Below are 24,238 nucleotides of genomic sequence, written 5' to 3'. Positions count from 1 at the left end.
TAAAACAGCCATGATTGGGAAGCCATATGGTGCAATGCCGTCAGCTATATTAAATTTGAGTCAGATTTTGGCCAACTTTGTACTCATAATTGAGATTCAGAATTGTATCCATGTAAATTCCTATATACTTACTGCTTATTGGCGTGATTAAACTAACATTTTTTCTTTTCCATTTTTAAATACTGACTGATATAAAATCGTGCTAGAGTTTGAACTTGAAGTTTAAAAGGCAGTAGTTGAGAAAAGGAAAGAAATAGAAGGTGACACTTTAGGTCGACCCTGTATTTACCTTTAAAGAAGCAGTCTTCATTGTGAACAATGGTAATCTTTTGCTTTTTCAGGCAAGCGGCTCGATGCACTTCGCAGTGGTTTTCATAAAATTCTCCATCAGATCCACACACAGGTTTGTAGTGCCGTTTGCAAAGGTCCATGCAGGCACACTCTGCTTGCCCTGTTTCTCTGCTGATGACACAGTGCCTTCCCAAACCACAGTATTTATTCTCGCAAGACCCCAAAGGGACATCCTGAATCAGGAATCCTGAAGATAAAGAAAAGTCATTTGTATATATTTGTCTAAATATGTGCATGTCAAAGTAGGAAATAAAAAAATTCTAAGAGAAATTCAGTATAATCAGGTTTCATTGTTCTCAGTGGAAAAGAGACTTGTATTAGGTAGTAACTTTTGAAAACACCCTCAGCATTTTCCCCCTCTTTCCCCATGTGCTGTAGCTCTCTTCTCTCTCTCCAACAAGTAGTGTGGTCCTTAAAAACATGGTCCCAAAATTAAATTGCCTGAGTTCAAATCCTAAGTCTACGATTTATTAGCTGTATGTCTTTGGATAAAATGCCTCTTTGTGCCAAGTTGTCCCATCTGTCATATGAGGGTAATAGTATCGACCACCTCCTAAAGTTGTACAGAATATTACATGTAAATAACCCATGGGAATGACTTTCCTGTCACAGAGTAAGTGTTTAACAAACGTCCACTTTTACAGTAATAGAATCCTGGATAGGAGACATGACATATATGTATAAAAAGCAAGAAGAAGGAATGGAAAATAACTGTGCCTTGAAAACTTCTTGATGAGTTTTGATAGCTACTCCTTTCTTGTTTTGACCTTTGCCACTTGACAATCACTAATACATTTCTTGACTAAATGAATAAATCATGAAGAATTCAATTTTCTTGTTACTTACTCAATTTAACAGTCTCCACTGGCATAAGAGAGGAATAGATCTGGCAGCCTTGTACTAAAACCAAACTAATCACCTAAAATCCCTACACCTTCATAAGAAGATCTGGCTTTTCTTTTTTATCTGACTGGATTTTATCAGACTAGAAATTAAAAATTGTCAGAAAACTTAATAAGAAAATATACGTGTATATTTATATTTATTTTATACATATATAAAATAAATGAATACATATGTACATATATTCAGAGAGAGATTTGTGGTTTGTGAAGTAATAAATTACAGTAATTTTATTAGATACATAGTGTATATTTTCAGCTTGTTAATTTAAAACCATCTCTCCAGGGCATCTGGGTGGCTCAGTAGATTAAGTGTCCAGCTCTAGATCTCAGCTCAGGTCATATCCCAGTATCGTGGTATTGAGTGCCATGTCAGGCTCTGCACAGAACATGGAGCCTGCTTAAGATTCTGTCTCTCCTGGGGCCCCTGGGTGGCTCAGTCAGTGGGGCGTCCAACTTGGGCTCAGGTCATGATCTCACCGTTTTTGAGCCTCCAATTAGGCTCCGTGCTGACAGCTCAGACCTGGAGACTGTTTCAGATTTCTCTCTGCCCCTCCCTCCCTAACACTCTGTCTTTCTCTCAAAATAAATAAATATTTTAAAAAATTTAGGGGTGCCTGTGTGGGTCAGTCAGTTGAACATAGGACTTCAGCTCAGGTCATGATCTGGTGATGCATAAGGTGGAGCTCCGTGTAGGACTCTGTTGACAGCCCAGCGCCTGGAGCCTGCCTGAGATTATGTGTCTGCACCTTGCCAGCTCACACTCTCTCCGTCTCTCTCCCTTTAGAATAAATAAACATTTAGGGGCGCCTTGGTGGCTCAGACGGTTGAGCGTCTGACTTCAGCTCAGGTCATGATCTCATTGTTTCAGGGGTTCGAACCCAGCGTCGGGCTCTGTGCTGACAGCTCAGAGCCTGGAGCGTGTTTCAGATTCTTTGTCTCCCTCTCTCTCTGACCTTCCCCTGCTCACGATGTCTCTCTCTCTCTCTCTCTCTCAGAAATAAATAAAGCATTAATAAAAAGTTTTTAAATAAATAAACATTTAAAAATAAATAAATAAAAATAAATTTAAAAAAAAGATTCTGTCTCTCCCTCTCTCTGCTCCTTCCCCATTCACCCACGTGCATGCACACATGCAAGTACTCTCTCTCTCTAAAATAAATAAATAAATAAATAAATAAAGCTTTCTCTCCACATAATGACATTATAATTTTTAAGAACATAGATTCTGATACAGAGTTTAAACCATAACCCCACTAGTTATAAGCTTCAGGACTTTGGACAAATACCTAACACATCTGTAAGTCAGTTTCCTCATCTGTAAAATAGGGATAACGTCATATCCTCATAAGATTATTAAAATTAAGGGCTTAACCTATATATAAATCCATTTAATTGCTGGTTATTATTATTATTATATTTTAGAGACTAATTTTCATATACAAATGAATAGTATTTTAAAAATCAATTTTGTTGGCTCTTAAATAAAACCTATGTCATACTTTTATTTCAATATATATGCATGTTTTTCCAAATGGAGTATAGCAAATTTAATATTACAAATAAAAAAGACCAAGACTATCAACTGTACCTTTTAAGGTATGCCTTTTGATATCAGTATAAACTGGAACAAATTTTATTGAAAGCAATTTTTAAATATTTGAACCATTGGATGCCATATTCCAATTGTTTAGAAAGTAGTCTATACAATTATTTAAAAATATGAAAAAGAAAAAAAGGATAATATAATTTATTGAACAACCTTCCTGGGTGAGTGTTATTTTATATAATACGTCACTGAAATATTTTATTAAATTTTGTAAAATATATTTAATGTGGTAGATTTTGAAGTGTGGCATGTATTAAAATGGCCTAGAGGAGTTGTTAAAAGATCAGTTCTACCTCCAATCCACCTAAGAGTTCTGATTCAGTAGATCTGAGCTATGTGTAGCCCCAAATTTATATTTCCAAGTTCCCATGTGATGATGATGTTGCTGTTTCTGAGATCATACTTTAGGGTCTTTGATTTATTGAAATCTCCTTTATATTTAAAATAACTATAACATGAAGAGAAAGACTAGGCAAATAAGCAGGCAATGCTCTTAAGTGGAAAAGATGAGATATATATGCTATCAATAAAAACATATAAAATAATGTAAGAAGAAAGTAAAAAACTTTGTTAGAAACTAAGAATAAGCTAAGAAACTTAGAAAAACCTCAGAAAAGATACAGAAAAATAAACAGTTGATTAACTAGGTGGATATAATGTTGGGAAAATTGTTCTCTGTTTGTATTATTGCTTTTTAATGTTCAATGAAATACATTTTTTTAAGTTCAAAATTATGTCAACTGTAACTCTACAGTAATGACTGATTTGAATTTGGAAAATCTTTTTTTCTCATCTTTATGCCAGTATTTATGCCAATTGTTGATCTAATATTTAAGAGTCCAAAATGTGAGTGCCAGGAATCTGACTCACATACTTATAATTTTATACCTTACATTTTCTTTGTGTTCTTATGATCTTACCAATTTTAAATAATTTTATTTGTATCAAATTGTTTAAGATTTTTCAAGAGAATATTTCATGCTTTTGCTGTCAAAGAATGAGTTTAATGTTTATTAAGAGAGTCTGGTTTCTTTACAGTTTAGCCACAAAATGAATTGGCTAATTGAATCAGTAGTTTTCTTTTCAGGGAGGAATGCTCTGCTAAAATGAAGTCATTTCTGATATATCTGGTGAATTGTTTTCCCAGATTCTCTCTTCTATTTTTTTTTCCTCTCTAGGCCTATACTCTACTTCAGAGATTTATATTAGGATATTGGCCATTTTCTAGAAGTTAATGAACTAGCAAGAAGCTGCATGTTGCATGTAGTTGCTACAATTAAAGGAAATTTAATTAATTCATATGCAATCCAAAAGAAAGCTCATATTATGTAAATGAATAGCTAGAACATATCCTTTCTGACAGTAATTATCCATGACTAACACTGAACTTAAGTTTCAGCTGAGATTAAATCAAGTTAATCTGATCAACATGTCAAAGATTGCTTTTAAGTACATTCAGTCAGATGACACACCAAATGAATTTTAATCAAGAACTTATATCCTGCTCTCTCATAACTTGATAAAATAACATTTGTTCCCAAAAAAGTGCTGTGTGTTTAACAAGTACATCATTTTATAAATTCTATGCCTTCAGAGTATTATAAAAAACTCCTCAAACAGATTTGAAACAAAGATGAGACCTTTAAAGATGGAAGATACCAAGTTATAAAGCAAAATAATTCCATAGAATTCTAAAAAATATTTTTCAGATTCTCAGTCATGATGCAATCCTCTTCAAGTGGTTACATATATAATATGCAATTTATCAAATGGTACTTAATTAGAATGGTTCTAAATTGAAATAAACTTTAATAAAATGTACTTATTAGTATTTGCAGGGTGCTTTGTTAGTTCCCATAGGACAAATGAAAAGAGTTGTCAATGACCCTTTTTGTAGTGGCTCCACAGAGGGCATAAGGCAGGATTTGAGTGTGCCCAAGTAGGGAGGCAAAGTTGGAGGGGCACATTCAGGGACACAAAGGAGAGTGAGATGGATAATAACAGGTAAGACCTCACAAGCCATGTATCATGTTGAGGCTCTGTCCTACAAATGGATTTGGAGTTCAGAGCTGCTCTAGGGATAGACAGGGCATGAAACAGATACTGGATTAAAAACAGATTTTGATGAGCTAACTACTAATGATTCCAATGGAATATAAACATAATTAATTTAGATTGCCAAATTATTTGAGCTGTTAATTATCTCATAAAAATGTATAATGTTAAAGTTCAAAACATAAGCATTATGTTAACTTTGATTTGTTATACAAAACAACAGATTTTGGGATTGAACAGGATTACAGTCTTTGCTTTTCCATTACATATAGTCTGACCTCACCCAGGCTGTAATGTCTTTAGGTCTGATATCTCAAATGGTAAAATACAAGGGAACTGATAAATTATCTTTAGATTTACTCTCATCCAATCTCTTCATTTAAGAATGCTTGGCAAAACACAATTTTAATAAAAACTAGTATCTGAGAAATATATTAATAAGCTTTCTCTAGAATGCTTAATGTTTAAACTTCACCTGCATTAAACAATCACATACTCAAAATTCTCTAGTTTAAATATTTTCATACTCTAGAAATAGCCTCAGCCATACAAAATGTAAAATTATTATTATTTTTTAAAACGTTTATTTGTTTTTGAGAGAGTTCGGAAGACAGAGTATAAGAGGGGTAGGAACAGAGAGGGAGACACACAGAATCCGAAGCAGGCTCTAGGCTCTGAGCTGTCACCACAGAGCCCGACGCAGGGCTCGAACCCACAAACCGCAAGATCATGACCTGAGCCAAAGTCAAACGCTTAACCAACTGAGTCACCCAAGCACCCCAAATGTAAAATTAGTTTTAACTTAGATTTCCTAATTTCTTCTTTCTAAGATTTTGCCATTATATATTCCATTCTGTATCTTGTTAATAATGACAACAATGGGCCATAAAACCAGAGCCCTTTAATTTGCATTCCAACTGTCACTATCAGTGAAATTTCTAGGCAATTCGTTAAAATTGGTGAGCATCGATTTCCTTTTCTAACTAAAACACAGAAGAAAGTCTATAAATATTATTTAAATGAATAAATAAAATGAGGATAATAATAATAAGCATAGGATAATATGATTGTGCCTATGAGAGGATTCTATGAGATAATGCATTGCAATGGCTTGACTTAGAGTATGTGTTTATCACATGTAGTTATTATGATTACTAATTATCATTTATTATCAATTTGACATGTAGAATACACAGACTTAAAATCACTGGAATGAATGAAGAACAGCTTTTGACAACTCTAGCTTTTATTATGTCCATTAGAAGTTAAGATGTGTTTTTTCTAAATAACATACCTAAAATTTTTCAAGAGTATCCACTACATAAGAATTCCCCTTTTCTGCAAAAACATAAATAAAAATAAAAAGGAAAGAAGAAAAAAGCCTCAAATATATCGAATTACATACTTTGATTTATAAATCAATATAATACTTTGGTGACATTTTGTTACCCACCTATGGAAAAATTGCAAAATCTTCTATAAATACAAAATACAGTTTCATACTATAAACAAAACACATTCGGTCCTCACTAACTTCATGGCAAGCAGCAGTTCCAGTAAATATTCTAATGCCTGCAGAAAATGGAGCACAGTTATGATCTTTTCATGACTTTTCTAATGACTGGGGTATGTATTTCCTGCTGCTACTTTGTGAAGCTGCTGAAAACAAGGCTGCCTGAATGATAGTTTGCCCGCTGTGCCACTAGTGAGAGACAGGCTGAATGGCCACATGACAATAGTTCAGTGAATTTGGAACCTTCTTACTCACCATATTTTAAACAGTCTTTTGGACTTTGGTAAGCACCTTCATGTAATTCTTCAATTGGATTAATTTTAAAAGAAGTAAATATGACCAAAAAGTGATAAGTACAATAAGCACCCAGGAACTCAGTTAAATTGCAACCATCCAAATTATAGTTCCTGTTTAACTCAAGGAAATTTTGGGCAACAGTTAGGTTTTAATGTGTCATTTCAAGAAGTTAGATGATTTGAGATCACTAGCTAATAGGCTAACAGATACTTGTTTGATATTCTCAACTGCAGTATAATTCCAATAGCAGAACACTGAAAGAGCCCAAGATACACTCTCAAAAGTCTTTCTGACCTCAAATAGACCTTGATCACAAAGTACACCAAAATTTTTCCTATTCCTTAATTTTATCCTTTCCAAGTCCCATCTAGGTGCCAAGATTTCTCTATCAACTTAATATTTCAATCCCACTGAGAACTTAAGAGTAGTACTTATGGTTATACACTTTACCAGATAAAAATACTTTCATCATCTGTGTGATTTACTTAGACATTGGAAATGGTTTGGAAACCAAAGAAGTCTCACTTGCTAATACTCTCCATTAGTAGCCAGAAATGCAATGGCAATATAGATAGATCAGTAAATAGATAAATCAATAAACAGATAGATGCATAGATCGTAGGTGAGTATACAGCATTTAAGATTTGTTTTTAAAGATGACAGTGATTACTAAAAATAAAACATTTATTTTTAAATATTGTAGTTTTCTAAAGATTATGAGTGATTTTAAAAGGAAAAAAGTAGTGATTTTGCTTAGTAATTAGTAGCTACTGTTCTCTATGAATGACTTTGACCCTTATAATAAATAAGAAAATAAATCAATTAACAGACATAAAATAAAAGTATTTTATAGAAGTCTATGCAATGAGAGTAAAGACATATGTTAAATCATCTGTGATACTTAAAATACTTCAGGCTTTGGAATAAACCCAAAACTTAAAAAATATCTTATTTCCTATTTATTTAAAAACTTAAAGCAGTAGATAGATAATTCTCAAATAATGTAGATATTTTCACACAAAGATAAATAATATTAAATAACAAAATAAAAAATTTTAAATGAAGATCAAACATTGTAATGGAAGGGTAGATTTGGGTAGGTAATCTTCAGGTTCATTGTAATGCTGAGTTCTGGAGTCAGACCTACTGCGTGTCTAATAAAGAATTGAGGAAGAAATGATGACAACAGTTTGTGTGTTAACTGTAATAATAAATGGCTCCTAGAAGAGGAACCTTGCTTTAAGAATTTAAAAGTTTCAATTTTATGGATACAAAGGTGGGTATTTGTTGTGTTGCGTACTTGTTGTTAAACGTAAGTGATGAATCACTAAATTCTAGTCCTGAAACCAATATTATACTACATGTGAATTAACTAGAATTTAAACAAAAATTTTAAACAAACCAGAAAATAAAAATGAAACAACCCAACACTTTTCCTAGTGAAGAAAGTTTCAGTTTTAAAATCCTCTTCAATAGGGGCGCCCGGGTGGCTTAGTCGGTTAAGCGTCCGGCTTTCACTCAGGTCATGATCTCGCAGTTCGTGGGTTCTGGCCCCGCGTCGGGCTCTGTGCTGACTGCCAGCTCAGAGCCTGGAGCCTCTTTCAGAGTCTGTGACTCCCTCTCTCTCTGACCCTCCCCTGCTCATGCTGTCTCTCTCTCTCTCTCTCTCTCCCCCCTAGAAATAAATAAAAAACATTAAAAAAAATAAAAAAAAATAAAATCCTCTTCAATAAATTATTTTAATATGCTCACTTATCATGAAAAATGTATGGTCTTTATATAGTGTTTTTAATGCTTTGATTTTATGTTTTCAATTAATGGACTATTTTTTGAGTATTTTTTGATGGGAAAAATTTCTCATTCTGTGAGAAATACGGTTCCATAAATCAATCATAAGAAGATAAATATGATATGATTCCAGTTATGAGCTTCTTAGAGATGTCAAAATCATACAGACATAAAGTAGGATGGTAGTTTGACAGGGACTGGGGTAAGGAGCATGGGTAGTTCCTGTTTAATGGGAATAGAGTTTCAGTTTTGCAAGATGAAAAAAGGTCTGGAGAACTCTGAAAACCAGTGGTGACAGTTCCACAATAATATCAGTGTACATCATGTCACTGGCCTGCACACTGAAAATGTTTGAAAACATAGTTTCATTCTACAATAAAAATTTGGGAAAAAAATTTAAAGTCCAAAGAGTTCCTATATATCTCTTTCTTCCAAAGCATACAACCTTCCCCATCATCAACAAAACTTGATCATCCACTATTTGCAAAAGAGAGCCTTTGTTTCCTAGGAGTCAACTTATCACCACATCCAGGACACTATACTTGCATGATTAATTCTAAAACTTAAATCTTAGTCATTTTTTAGGGTTGTTTTCCCCTCTTTGAGGGTGTAAGTCAATGTAAGGGAGAGTTTTCTGAAACAGTAAGGCTGAGAGATCAAATCATTTGACCTTAGGTTCAGAACACACAGTTCATTACTTTACAACTTTCTCCCTTATTTCCAGGGTCACTCAAATTTCTTTGCACATAAGACAACAACACATAAGACAACAACAAACAATATAAGACATATTTCCTTCAACCACCTACTTCTCCCTTCTACCAACGGTGGTTTAAATCTAATTCATATCCAATTTCTCCAAAAAAAACCTTGTTTATCCTCATAATCCCTCAATCCCCATGATTTAGGTATTTAGAATAAAAGCAGGCATTTTAAACTTTTTATGCACTTCACTTCTCAGAGGTAACATGGGGTCAAACGACAACTGGAATTGGACAAATGTCGAGGAGGAAATAACAGGAAACTACCTCAAAAGTATGAGGTTACCATTTTATAATGTAAGGACATGTAACTCAGCCCAGTAAAGGGTTCTGGAAGGCATACTATCGGAGAAAAGACCAGCACCGTATGGGAATTAGTCATGTAAAGAAGAGAATCCTAAAAGGAGACTTTGAGCAAAGGTGTGAATATATGCACAAGATGATTTAACATTACCTAAATGCAAAGATTATGGTTGAGATTGTTAGAATATGTGGTGCACGAATTAGAGAAAGGGTTATAATAAGCAGCCCTGAAGGTTATGTTAAGGATGTGTTATGATGGCAGTGGAAGCTAGTATTTGATGGCGTTAAGCACAACTCTGTGCAGAATAGAAAAGAAACACCAGGTAGGAAGCTACCATCCTGGCTCACATGAAAATAATGTGAGTCAGAACAAGGACATCTATTAGAAAATCAATTTATGGAGCAATATAGTATCCATCATAAAGAAAGGAGACAAAAAGACTAGTTTTGAACATAAAGAAAGAGTCTAAGAATAGTTATAAATAAAGATAATTTTGTCAACAGCCTTGTCAATGGTTAAAGAAATCCTTAACAGTCTCAATATACTTGAATAATGACAGTAAACAAAATAAATATTCGGTTGTGGATTAAACTTTTTAAAAAATTTTTTAATGTTTTATTTATTTCTGAGAAGAAAAGACAGCGTGAGCAAGGGAGGGTCAGAGAGAGAGGGAGACTCAGAATCTGAAACAGGCTCCAGGCTCTGAGCTAGCTGTCAGCACAGAGCCCGGTGTGGGGCTCAAACCCAGGAACCATGAGATCTGAGCCAAAGTCAGATGCTTAACCGATTGAGCCACCCAGGCGACCCTGGTTGTGGATTAAAACGACACACAATTGAGGCTGAAATCCAAATACTTTAATTGCATCAATTTGCAACATTGTGTTATTTTTCATCACAATGCACTCCTCTCACATAGAAGGATGGGAAAATAAGACAATTATTATTACTATTCAGAGCAATGGTTCTACTGGTCAAGTGTGGTGGAAAGACTAGGCAGGCAGGGAAATTCACCACTAGACTGATAGGGAGAACGTGGTGGAAGGATTTTCATGGATGAAAACCAGAGGCAACTCAAAAGAAAGTATAGCAAACAGGGTACAAAGAACAGGGTACATATAAGGGGAATAAGGTAGTTTTCTGAATTCTTCCTGGTAAATTGTTTTAGTACTTTAACATTGTACTACAGAAGCTAGAAAACGAACAACAAACTAAAACTAGAGCCAGCAGAAGGGAATAATAAAGATTAGAGCAGAAATAAATGATATAGAAACTACAAAAATAAAGCAATAGATCAGATCAATAAAACCAGGAGATATTTCTTTGAAAAAAATTAATAAAATTGATAGGCCTCCAGCCAAAAAGAAAAGAAAAAGGACCCAAATAAATAAAACGACAATTAAGAGAAGGGAAATAACACCAAACACCACAGAAATATGAACAATTATAAAAGAATAGTTGTGAAAAGTTATATACTAACAAATTGGGCAAACTGAAAGAAATGAATAAATTCCTAGAAACATATAAACTACCAAAACTGAACCAGGAAGAAATAGAATACTTGAACAGATTGACCAGCAAAGAAATAGAATCAATAATCAAAAACTTCCAAAAAACAAAACTTCAGGGCTTCATAAGGTAAGTCTCTCAAAAAGGGTAAAACTTCCAGATTCATTCTATAAGACCAACATTACCGTTGTATATTTATGTAGCCTCCGTTCCATTATGATTTCTAGGTCTTTGGTCTTACTGATTTATTTCTATTCTGTAGCTCCACATTATTTTGTTTGTTTGTTGTTTGTTTTGCTTCTTATCACTGTTTATTATTTAAAACTTTTAAAAACAATGTTTTTTAACTTATTTTATGCTTATGACTTCTGCATATTTGCAATTTTATTTTTCTACAAAATAAGATAAATATTTTTAGTTCATCAGTTAACTAAAACAAATGCTTTCTCAGTTATTTTTAAAGATTATTAATTTTTTTTTATGTTTTTTATTTATTTCTAGGAGAGAGAGAGAGAGACAGCATGAGCAGGGGAGGGTCAGAGAGAGAGGGAGTCACAGACTGAAACAGGCTCCAGGCTCTGAGCTGGCAGTCAGCACAGAGCCCGACGCGGGGCTCGAACCCACGAACCGCGAGATCATGACCTAAGCGAAAGTCGGACGCTTAACCGACTAAGCCACCCAGGCGCCCCTAAAGATTATTAATTTTATTAGATAATTGAGCTATTTTCTTAGGCTTCTGAATATTTTGATTGTGGTATTCTCCCCATCACTGGATTTTGGTTACTTGTAAACTGTTGATAAACTCTCTATAACTTATATAACAAAATACGATATTACACTATAATATAGAAAGAAAGATTTTATCTTCTTATACATATTTTCATTTCTGTATTCACATGATAATCTCTATACACCTTTATATCATGTAGGATTTGCTTGGATAATATTATCTTTCCATTTTGCACTGCTGGCAGACAAATATGGCAAATTTGTGTAAATTTAGAATTATTTCATGATCTGGCACCTCACTCTCCCTACCCTGCCAATATATCTAGCACTGATGCTCTTTTCCAAGGGTTTCTCTCATTATGCTTTTCAGGCTCCATGGCCACATGATCCCACTGGAATGATATTATATGGTATTTATAACTTGGTGACTATCCTTGTTTCTTTCCTCTGCCTATCTTCTCTTTCTCGGATGTACAACTTATGTTCTGGAACTCACTACAAAGAGGTAATCACCTTAGTTTTGAAAAATAGACTAACGTACATGTCATTTGTGTTTAGGCTCCAAAGGACCTTACGTTTTAGTAGGGTATGAGGTAATTAAAACGTAAATATTTTATAAAGGAAAAACAATGCTTGTCACATGGTAGATACAAAATGATATAAAAGTATGGAACATGAGATGTATTTTAAGGGAAAGTAATAACAAAATCTTCCTAACAGAAGTCAGACTTGATCAAAGATTTTTAAAAATTGTCTAGGAATTTGACAGGTGGACATTGGTTGGAAAAGGAAGAGCATGGGAAGACAGGAAAGAATATTTCATGTTCCATAAAACTTGGCTCTTGTATCATTTTTATATTACCCTTACAAGTAGGTTCAGAGTGATAATTTCCTAAATTCTTTATCATTGTCCCAACAAAGAAAAGCTACTAGAATCTACAATAACTCATTTAAATGATTTATTTTTAAGTACTTGCCATATATTTTGAAAAATTATATGAAAAGCAGCAATATAGGGGCGCCTGGGTGGCTCAGTTGGTTAAGCGTCTGACTTCGATTCAAGGCATGATCTCACGGTTTGTGAGTTGGAGCCCCATGTCAGGCTCCGTGCTCAGAGCCTGAAGCCTTCTTCTGATTCTGTCTCCCTCTCTCTATCCCTCCCTTGCTCACCTTCTGTCTCTTTCTTTCTCTTAAAAATAAATAAAAACATTAAAAAAGTTTTTTAAAGACAGCGATATAGTTTTTCTACGTAGTTAGTTCTTTGAGTGGTAGCTCTGAAGTAGAGAAGCATCACCAAACCAAGTTTCCTTTCTAATAAATATCTTTTATGAATACTGACTAAAGCATTTTCCCAAGTACTTTCCCTTTCTTGATCTTTACAACCTATGAACTAAGTTTTATTTGTTTTTGGTTTTACAAATAAAATAAAAAGTGGCTCAGAATGGTTACAGAATGATCAAGTCCTAGGTCACACACCTGATCAGCGATGGCACGAGGCTTCAAACCATTTCTGTTTTAAGTATTTACCATTACGTTACTCTGCCTGGATTTTGTTCCAGCTTATTTATATATATCTGGTTGAATATATAGAAGATATGTATTATAAGCAGTTGGAAATGTAAAATTAGAGCTTAGTGGAAAGTCTAGGAATCTGGATTTGACAGCCATCTATGTAAAAATGATAAGTGATAATATAAGTGAATGCTTTGTAAGAAAAAAAAAGTACAGAAGGGAGAGGTGGAAGTAGAGCAACTTGGACTTGGGAAAATTTTTTCAAAAGGACTGAGGCTAACTTCACCTTTAGTCATAAAAGAACTGGTATTACAAAAAAATTATGTGCACTGCCTGGGTTTGAAACCTGGCTCCATCAGTGACTGGTTGTGTAATCTTGAAATCTTTGTTTCTTTTTACTTTAGTTTCCTTATCTGCAAAATGCAGATGGTAATAAAACAGGTTTCTTAGACATTATAAATTAATGCCCTTAAGATAGTAGCTGTCTATTCATAACTATATTACTGTTAGCTATTATTAATAACAATATTATTGCTGCTGGTGTTATTAGTGTTATTATTGTTGTTAATATTGCTTATTCTAATGCATAACCCAAAAAGTAGGCAATTTTCAAATTTTCAAAGTTGAGCATTTTCAAATTTTAAATTGAAAATTTCACTTTTCAAAGAGTCATAATCCAAAGCTTATGTGCTATTTCGTACTCACTGGAACAGTATTTGACAATTTAATCTCTGAGGGTAGTCCACGCACTCTACTTAACTCTTGCTGATTCAATAGTATGGTACCATATTGATGATATTACAGAAAATGTTCTCCAACAACAATGTGGCCAGTAATCTAACTTTGGATCTCACGATTGTATTCCTTCTATTGTAGAAGATTTCTCGTCCACATTGTCAACTTATCAAGTAACAGAAATAATATCTGAGATTCCTGATTAATGATTTTATTGACACAGAGCTCAAGTTTGGCAAGGCATTTGTAAAGGGTTGGTAAAAAGAAAAATGTGAAGATCAAGATAGTAGGGAAAGAAAACTTTGTAGAGTTTTGATTCCCAGAGAATCTTTGTTTCCGATTTACTCTCTGTTCTAGGGTACAGAGCATCAATGGTGCAAAACCCCCTGCCTTTTCTCAATAAGGGGTGTGCAACCATCTCATAACATCTTTGTGAAAAAGACAATCGTATACTGTGTTATATTCATCTGTTTACCAATGTCTTTTCTCTCTGGCATTGGTGGTTATTGAATATATCTCTGTTATGAAACTCCTGATTGACATCTAGGGCTACATACTCAGAGCTATCTCCTCAATCACCAGTAAGAAGTAATTAGGGGTTGGGCATCTTGACAGGACTGTTCACTGAACTCTTTTTTGAGAATATTAGGGCTTTTCTCAATCTGTTGGGTGTCACATTCTGCCTCTCCCTTTGCACACACCTGTTTCTTATGATTCTTTTTCTCCCTTATACTGGTTTTCTTATATTCAACTTTTATCCATTTGGGCCTAATTAACAGACTTTTCTCTAGGTTTCTCAATGGTCTTAATAAAAGCCAATAGGATAAACCTATACTTCCTTCACAAATAATCTTATGAAGAATGTATAGACTTAAAGACCCTCCTCTGGACATTTTCTTAAACAAACAAACAACAATTAGAAACTACAATTACTCGTATAGATCTTCGCTTAATGAAATACAGATTAAAATTCCTTAACAGTAGTTACCTTGGGGAATTGCAGAAATTAGGAAAGCAGTGAAGCTTCTTTTGCATATATTTCACACAAATGTACAAAATACATAATCTAAGTATGCATATGTGTATGTATATACACACTACCACACATCTATTTTCCTCTTTAGTGTACTTCTAGTTTACTATGGCATATTGAACTTATGAATATCATTATGCTCCCAGCTTAAGCCTTTCAAAACCACAAAAAAGAAATTATTTTAAAAGGATGAGGAGAACTGCAAAAAAGACAACAAAAATATTAGAAGTTTGAAAGTACATAAATAAGTGGGAGCTGGCTTAGAGATTCTAAGGAAACTGAATATGAACACTATTTTGGTAAAATGGAAAACCTATTTACTGTACAGATTTCCCAGAAAACTAGCAATACCAAGTGTATCTCAGGAAGAGAGAGTGGCAGTGATATTTTTTAAAGTTTATTTATTCTTAAGAGACAGAGACAGAGTGAGTGGGGAAGGGTCAGAGAGAGGGAGACACAGAATTCAAAGCCAGCTCCAGTCTCTGAGCTGTCAGCACAGAGCTCAATGCAGGGCTCAAACCCACCAACCGCAAGATCATGACCTGAGCCAAGTCGGACACAACCGACTGAGCCACCCAGGCGCCCTGGCAGTGATTTTAAAATACAGAGGCCTGCTGAAAATTATTGGAGAAATTACTAAATTACTAGATTCTCTCCACTCAGCAACCTTGGTAGAAGTCTGAAAGTAAATACAATCAAGGCACAAACTATATGGAATTAGAAGAATACTGAATATGGAATGCAGTGAAAAGTTCTCTCCCTTCAGTGCATTCAATCATAGCACTGTGCAAGAATATTGGCAGTCATAGGCATGGATCTCAAGCAGGTGATTCAAAGACTCTTCTCTGACAAATTTGTAGTCTAGTATCAAGAGTTCCCTAAAATTGATCCATCCATGTCCCCCACAGTGAAATTTACAGTTAAAACACTTTACCCAGTGCCCAGAAATTTCAAGTCAGCTTTTTGATATCTCTCTCATAATTGAAAGCAGACAGCCATCATTAGCTGGACATCTGAGTAAACTGCCTAACATAGAAATCAAGGACAAAATAAAAAGCAGCATGAAAAGAGAATATGCGAGGAGAAAAATACTACAAAAACCAAGCCAAACCAAACCTGTAACTTATATTCTTAAAGAAATAAAAGGTAATAGTTAATCCTTGAAATAAGAATAAGAAGAAACTTTACAAAAACCAAAAACAGCTTTTGAAATTTAAAAACCTAACAGTTAAATGAAAACTGCAAGAGGAAGTCTGGATAATAAAGTTTAAAAAAAACTTAAAGTAAATAAATAGAAAAATGATAACACATGAAAACAACAACAACCTTAACAACATGGATATCACTTTCAAAATTCCAAAGTCCCAATAATTGAAGGTCCAGATGGAGAATGAAGAAAAACAGATGGTAGGAAATAATTAATAAAATTATTAAAACATTTCCCAGAACTGAAGGACATTAATTGCCAAATTGACAGTGCTCACCCAGTGCCCAGTAAAATGAATTAGAATAGACCTCCTACAACAACACTGTGAAATTTAAAAATATTGAAAACAAAAGAAATTTTCTACAAGCTTCAAAACAAAAAAAATAAATGTTTTGTCACACAAAATGGATTAGAAAACAAAATGGTTCTGACTTGTCAGCTGTAACAGGGAAATCAAGAAAGCCATAAAGCTGTACAGAATTCTGAAGGGGAAAGGATCTTGTACTTATGCTGTCCCCCACGCCCCCTCCATGTCCTCCTCCTGAGGACACTTTTTTCTCTCCATAGAGGTATTTCTGCTTTGACTTCCCCCTGAGAGATGAAGGTAGGGAAATTTTAGAAGCAAACAAATTCAAAGACCTGTCTCTCAGCCCTTATGTCTGCTGCACTTTAGTATTTGGTTCACACTACTGCCCTCCCAATGGCCTTACTGCAAACTTCCTTGTCTTTAAAGTGTCTCTCCCTCTGAAACCATCTCACTCCCCTACCAACACACCAACATTTTTGCCTAACCCCCATTCATCACACAGGTCTCACATTACATGGCTTCCTGTCAAAGAGGCCTTCATTTACACCCTTTCGTTATCCCTTTCCTTGCACTACTTTACTTCTAAAGTTACTCTACCACCGCTCACCAATGCCAATGTGCTTTTGTAGAACTCTGTTTTTTCTCCATAACACCTAAGACAAAACTGATTATAAGGCTACTGGTATATTTGTATCTGTGTCTCAATAAATCAAGGTTCCAAGAGAGCAAAGATACTGCCTGCTTGTTCAACAACTAGATCCTCATCTCCTAGCAGATTCCCTGATGAATCTTAATAAGTGAATAAGGGAATGCTTGTTACATTAGTTGATATTATATCCAAAAAAATTAAAATTCATCAATGAATTAAATTACAACGCAGTATATATTTTAAAGATATACATATATCTTTTATATATACACATAAATTATAATTGAAAGTGTAGATACATAGGTATTCAGTTAACATTATTACTTTTAAACTTCATAAATTTGGCACAGATTTTATCTATGAGAAAGATTACATGAGAATATTGTGATTTGAAACACCGGTGAATATCTTCATTTTCTACATATCATTGTTGAACAAAATGTAATATCAGTGGTAAGACAGAGTAGTAAAATGCCCAATGCTAGAAAATAATAAATTGATTAAATAAAATACAGTTTATAAAAATGTGACATAATTAAAGAAATATAGCAAGGTGTATACCTAACAAAATGACTGTTCCTGACCTCTATTTTTTCTGGTTATAAGATGCCTTAATAATTTAATAGCATTCTTATGAATAAGTGTTACATTTCTTTAAAATTATTTTCTATAGGGAATAAATTATTTGTAAACTCATTTCCTTTTGTTGGTGATATAAGTCATAGAAAAAGGTCTCCAGTGGTTATTTTTCATTAACTTATTTACCAATAATTTTAAAATGTACATTTGTTGCTTTAGTCCTTAGCAAAGAGAGCAGTTAGTAATATGGAAATATGCTTAGAAGATGTCGCCATAAAAAAAGAGGATGACAATGAACATAATATATCACTTTCCTGGTTACAACTGATATCATTAATCACATCATCTAAAGATAAAAACTTGATATAATTTAATTATTATGGTCCTATAACTTTCTATATTGGTACAGAACATTGCTGAACTATTTAATAATAAAGGAGTATGAATTTGGAAAGTAACTTCACTTATTTTCTTAGAATAGAGGAAATTATGTTTTTATGTATTAAATTAGAACTGGGTAGAAATTATAATGAATTCCTAAAATGTATATTCTTGTTCTATTGGGGCACCTATAACTTGAAATTATACTGAAAATATTTGTAATAAGAGAAGCTTTCTTTTCACTGTATATATATTACTTTATGATATTTTCTCTTTATTTAAATCCCAAATAACCAAGATAAGACTCAATTCTTTTTTAGGGTTAGTCTATCGATGGTTTCAGGAAGTTTTCTTCTTTATACCCTTTGGGGGATTCTAGATAGTTTGCACTCCATTTCTTTAAACTGGTTGACACTCTTCATAACTCAGGCATAAAAATGGCCATGTAATGAAAAGGGCTGTACAGGAGGAGTTGATATTTGTTACTTATGTATAGCTATTCTTACTGCCATTTCGAAGAGTTTGGCTAGGTTTGACAGGAAACAAGGTGTCATTCTGGATTACTGAACAAACAGTAACATGAGGAAAATAGTGAATTGGAAAGGTTACTTTTAAAGTTATGTGCAGGACAATGTCAGTCACAATGGTGAAGCATGTAGCTCCAAGAGCCTGGTAATTCTCAAAAAATAAAAAACAATAATTTTTTAGATTGAGCATAAACCCTCTGAAAAAACTGTATCAGAATTCTAGAAAATTGTCACGAATTTATAGAAACTGAGGGGGCTGAATCCAGATAAAAATTCAACTTAAAAATAGTAGAGAAGCTTTGTGACATTTTCCTTTGCTCTTGCCTATCTCTCTTTCCCAGCTCAGTGGCGATGTTAAAGATATCAGCCCATGTTTCCAGTCATTCTGGCTCTGATCATTATAACCGAAATGAAAAATTTGCTAGAGGCTGTCAATAGCAGATTTCAGTAAGCAGAGGAAAGAATCAGAAAATACAAAGATAAATGCATTCAAACTACCCAGTCTAAAAAACAAAAATAAAAAGGAATCACAACAAAACAGATGAGGGGCGCCTGGGTGGCTCAGTCTAAGCTGCCAACTTAGGCTAAGGTCATGAACTCAGGGTTTGTGGGTTTGTGGGTTCGAGCCCCGCGTAGGTCTCTGTGCTGACAGCTAGCTCAGAGCCTGGAGCCTGTTTCAGGTTCTGTATCTCCCTCTGTCTCTGACCCTCCCCTGATCACACCTGTCTCTCTCAATCTCTCTCTCTCTCTCTCTCTCTCTCAGAAATAAATAAAACATTAAAAAAATTTAAAAAAAAAACAGACGAATAAAGCTTAAGAGACCTGTAGGACAGCATCAAACATATAAAATGAACACAATGGTAGTCCAAGAAGGAGATGAAAGAGAAAAATGGGCAGAAGAAATAGTTGAAGACATAATGTCCAAAATCTCCTGAGACTTAATTAAAAAAAACAACAACAACAACAACAACATAAAACCTAACAGCTAATAGAGTCCAAGAAAGATAAATACGAAAATAGTTACACTGAGACATACTTTAAACTTTTAAAGACAAAAGTCTTGAATGTAGCAAGATATGAATCTTCTCATATAAAATAAGTGCTCAATAAAAATAACAGCTGATTTCTTAAAAAAAAAAGTTTCTTTTTGAGAGAGAGAGAGGGCGCACATATGTGCGAGTATAGAAGGGTCAGAGACTGGGGGAGAGGAAGAATCCCAAACAGGCCACACACTCAGAGCAGAGCCCCACAGTCTCAAACCTACTCAATCCCATGACCTACCTGAGCTGAAATAAAGAGTCGGATGCTTAACCAACTGAGCCACCCAGGAGCCCCAAATAACAGCTGCTTTTTTAGCAGAAATCATGGAGGAGAGAAAGTAGTAACAGAATAACTTTAATCTCCTGGAATAAAAATACTGACAAACAAGAATTCCATATGAGGTAAAACTATCCTTCAAAAATGGAGAAATTAAGACATTCCTAGATAAACAAACTTATGAAAATTTGCTACTTTTATACTTGACCTCTAAGGAGTATCAAAGGAACTCTTTTTAAAGTAAAAGGATACTAGATAATAACTAAATGCTATATAAAGAAGTTAAAAACATTGATAAAGGTAACTATATAAGGAAATAAAAAGTTAGTATTACTGAATTTTGGAGTGGCAACTCCTCTTTTCATTAACTATATGGTTAAGAAAAAGCATAAAACAATAATTTTAAATCTGTATTAATGTACATAATGGATAAAAACCTGATTTGTGAAAACAACAATATAAAGGGTGAGTAGTGGAGCTGAATGAGACAGTGGTTTTATTATGTACCATTAAGGTTAAGGTGATATTTATTCAAAATAAATATTATAGGTTTAAGAGGTTAATTACAATTCCCAAGGGAACAACTATGAATATAACCATATATATACATGAAAATAATCAAAATGAAACACTACAAAAAATCAACTGAACACAAAATGAGGCAATAATGGAGGAAACTGGAAAATAGAAAAGATAGTAAAACCTTTGGAAAAAATAGAAAAATACAGATATCCTCCCTTATCATTACTTCCTTCAAATTTAAGTGGATTAAATTATCCAGTCAAAAGGCAGAGGATAGTAGAATGGAAAAAAAGGTGATCCAACTGTATACTGTCTATCAGAAGTGCATATTAGATTAAAAATACAAATTGAAAGTTTAAAAATGGAAAATAATATTCCATGAAAATAATAGCCAATAGAGAGATGAGATGATTACAACATTATCAGACAAAATAAAAAGTAAGTCTCAAATGGTTATAAGAGCAAAGAAGGATATTATACATTAATAAAAGGATCATTTCACCAAGAAGATATATGAATGACAAACATATATGCATGAAACATCTGACCTCCAAAATATATGAAGCAAGCATTGGCAGAATTGAAGAGAAAACTTTACAGTTCTACAGTAATAATTGCAAACTTCAACCCCACACTTTTGTATATGGGAAAAAAAAAAACTAGAGAGAATAACAAAAGTGAAATAAAAACTATACAACACTGTAAATCAACTACACATAATAGACATTTTCAGAAAACTTCACCCAAAAGTAGCAGAATACACATGAGAAGTCTCAATATATTAAAAAAACTAAAGTGATCCAAAGTATATTCTCCAGCTGCAAGGGAATAAAACTAGAAATCAATCACACAGTGAACTATTCACAAATACATGGAAATTAAGCAGTACATTTTTAAATAGCCAAAGGATCAAAGAACTCAAAAAGGAAATTAAAAAATACTTTAACATGAATGAAGATGAAAACATAACAATCAAATTTATAATATTCAGAGAGAGAAGAGCTAAGAGAGAAATGGTAGGTATAAATGTCTACACACACACAAAAATATCTTAGCGGCTCCTGGGTGGTTCAGTTGATTGAGCATCTGACTCTTGATTTCAGCTGAGGTCATGATCTCAGAGTCTTGGGATAGATCCCATGTGGGATTCTCTCACTCTCTCCCTTTGCTCCTTTCCTCCACTCACACTCTTCTCTCTCCCTCTCTCTCTAAAATAAAAATAAAAATCTTAAACCAGTAAGCAAACTGTACACTTCAAAGAACTGGAATAAGAAAAGAAAAAATAAATTCAAAGACATCAAATAGAAGGAAAAAATAAAGATTAGAACAGAGAGAAATAAAAAAGAATAGAAAAACATGAAGATCAATTAAACCAAAGTTGATTTTTGAAAAAAATCAACATAATTTACAAACATTTATCTGGACTCACTAAAAAAATAATGTGTCAGGGGAGAAGAATCAAAATATGAGAGTCAACATTAGAGTGGGGTCATTACTACCACATTACTGAAATAATAAAGTGGAACTAAAATAATAAGAGATTGACTCACTGATCAAAAATCTAACAAAGAAAAAAAAAAAAGAAAACAAAGAAACAAACCCAGGACTAGGAGACTTCACTGGTTTTATCTACCAACCATTTATGCAAGATTCCCCAATCATTCTTTTCCACTCATTTCCAAAAAAAAAAGAGGGAACACAATATAATTCATCATAGTAACAGAATAAAGGTGGTGAGCAGATGATTATATGTTAGTGGAGGGAAAGAAAGCACCTGATAAAATCCAACTTTTCTTTTAAAATTATAAAAACACTTAACAAATTAGGGAAGGAAGAGAATTTCCTCAACCTCATAAAGGCTATTTATGAGAAAACCCACTGCTATTACAGAATGACTGAAAGTCTCCCACTAAGATAAGTAAAAAGGCATTAATGCCCAATTTCACTGGTCTTTTCAACTGAAAAATTCTAGACAGAGCAATTGAGGCTGGGGGTGGGGGTGGGAATAAAAGACACTTAGAAAGGAAGAAGTAGAAGTATCTTAATTTACATACAGCATGATCTTATGCTAAAGAACGCTTGAAAACTGATTAGAGTTAATAAACAAATTCAACACATTTGCAGGATATAATATAAACAAAGAAAAAGCAGTTTTTTATAAGCTGGCAATGAAAAATCCAAAATGGTAACAGAAACTAAGAAAACTATTCCATTTGCAATATAGCATGCAAAAGAATAAAATATCTAGGGATAAATTTAAACAATACAAATTATACATCAGAAACTAGACACATCGCTGAAATAAATTTAAAGTGACTTCTATGAAAGTAGATAAGAAGATATTCTATGTTGATGGATTTGAAGACTAAATATTGTTAATGATGACAATATTACCTGAGTTCTGCTGTGGCTAGCTGCTATTATTACTTTATTTTAACCTTTTTAAAATGCTGATGAGAAGCATGCTCATAGTATAGTTGTCTTTAATTTTTTAATTATTTTTTAATTTTTATTTATTTATTTTGAGAGAGAAAGAAAGAGAGAGAAAGAGAGAGTGAGAGAGAGAACATGCAGGGAAGGGGCAGAGAGAAAAAGAAAGATAGAGAATCCCAAGCAAGCTCTTGATCCCATGAACCCTGAGATCAGGACCTGAGCTGAAATAAAGAGTTGGATGCTTAACTGACTGGGTCACTCATGTGCTCCTAGTTGTCATTTTTTTCAAGGTGTTCTGGTATTTTTGGAGCTTTGACATGATATGGTTAAATATGAATTTGTTTCCATTTATTTTGCTCAATTTTTAAATTTTATGATTACTTAGATGATTGGCACATTTAAAAAAATCTGAAAAATTATTGCCTAATACTTCTTGAGGCTATTACTTTCAACACATTCCCAGAAGTCCTATAAGTTTTTTTTGTTGGGTAATTCACATCATAACCCCTAAAGTTTAACTACTCTATAACTTTTTTTTTTTTCCTTTCCATTAGTTCTCACACATAGAGCTGATTTTCTTTTTCCACTGTCTTAAGTTGAGGAATGGAGTTACGAAGTTTTCCTGGTTCTCTTTTAACAGTTAGAGAATCAATTTAAGGCTTCTGTCTTTCTTCAGGGTTACAGCTTCTAGTTTCCAGTCTTCTGAAGTATAAATTAATTGTTTCTTTCTCTGCAATGCCAAACCTCAGCTTCAGAGTTCTATCTTGCTATGAAACTCTTTTCGGTTCGCTTCCATCAGCTTGTATTAAAATTCCATGTATTTATAGTTAAAAGTTGCTTGCTAGTAACAATATAGCCTCCCATTTTACAAAAAGATTCCTGAATTTAATTATGGTTATCATTCTACTTGTACACCCTGATGTCAACTGCCAGTAATCTGTGCTGGCCTCAGAAATCATGGCAAAATATTTTTGCCAGTAAATGTCTATTTTACATGTATAATTAAAAATTGATAAGCAATCTAAAAAGTGAAAACTTTGTTATATTGTTTCATACAATGAGACATATTTGACATCATGAAATAATATAATGGTGAAGTATAATTGATTAAATTTCTTGGCTAATTAGAAAAATATTGATGCAAACATACAGAATGCACTATGGAGCTTAGTCAAACAAAGCCATGGTGCCACAGCATGCTATAATAGTAAGCATCATAGA

General features: G+C 33.6%; 1 protein-coding gene across 1 annotated transcript in view; it reads right to left on the bottom strand.

The window, feature by feature from the left end:
• Window positions 1–24,238, bottom strand: part of FSTL5 (follistatin like 5) — a gene marked incomplete at its 3' end in the record, with an annotated part of 488,681 nt that overhangs the window by 293,634 nt on the left and 170,809 nt on the right. Inside the window, exon 3 of the mRNA XM_039244548.1 lies at window positions 290–538. Coding sequence (XP_039100479.1) covers window positions 290–538 — 249 coding nt within the window. The remainder of the gene's footprint in view (window positions 1–289; window positions 539–24,238) is intronic.

The sequence above is a fragment of the Hyaena hyaena genome, unplaced genomic scaffold, assembly GCF_003009895.1.
Source record: "Hyaena hyaena isolate Hyena2069 unplaced genomic scaffold, ASM300989v1 scaffold_244, whole genome shotgun sequence".
Classification (NCBI taxonomy): Eukaryota; Metazoa; Chordata; class Mammalia; order Carnivora; family Hyaenidae; genus Hyaena; species Hyaena hyaena.
Note: the sequence above shows the minus strand (reverse complement) of the source record. Positions and strands in the feature narration are given on the sequence as shown.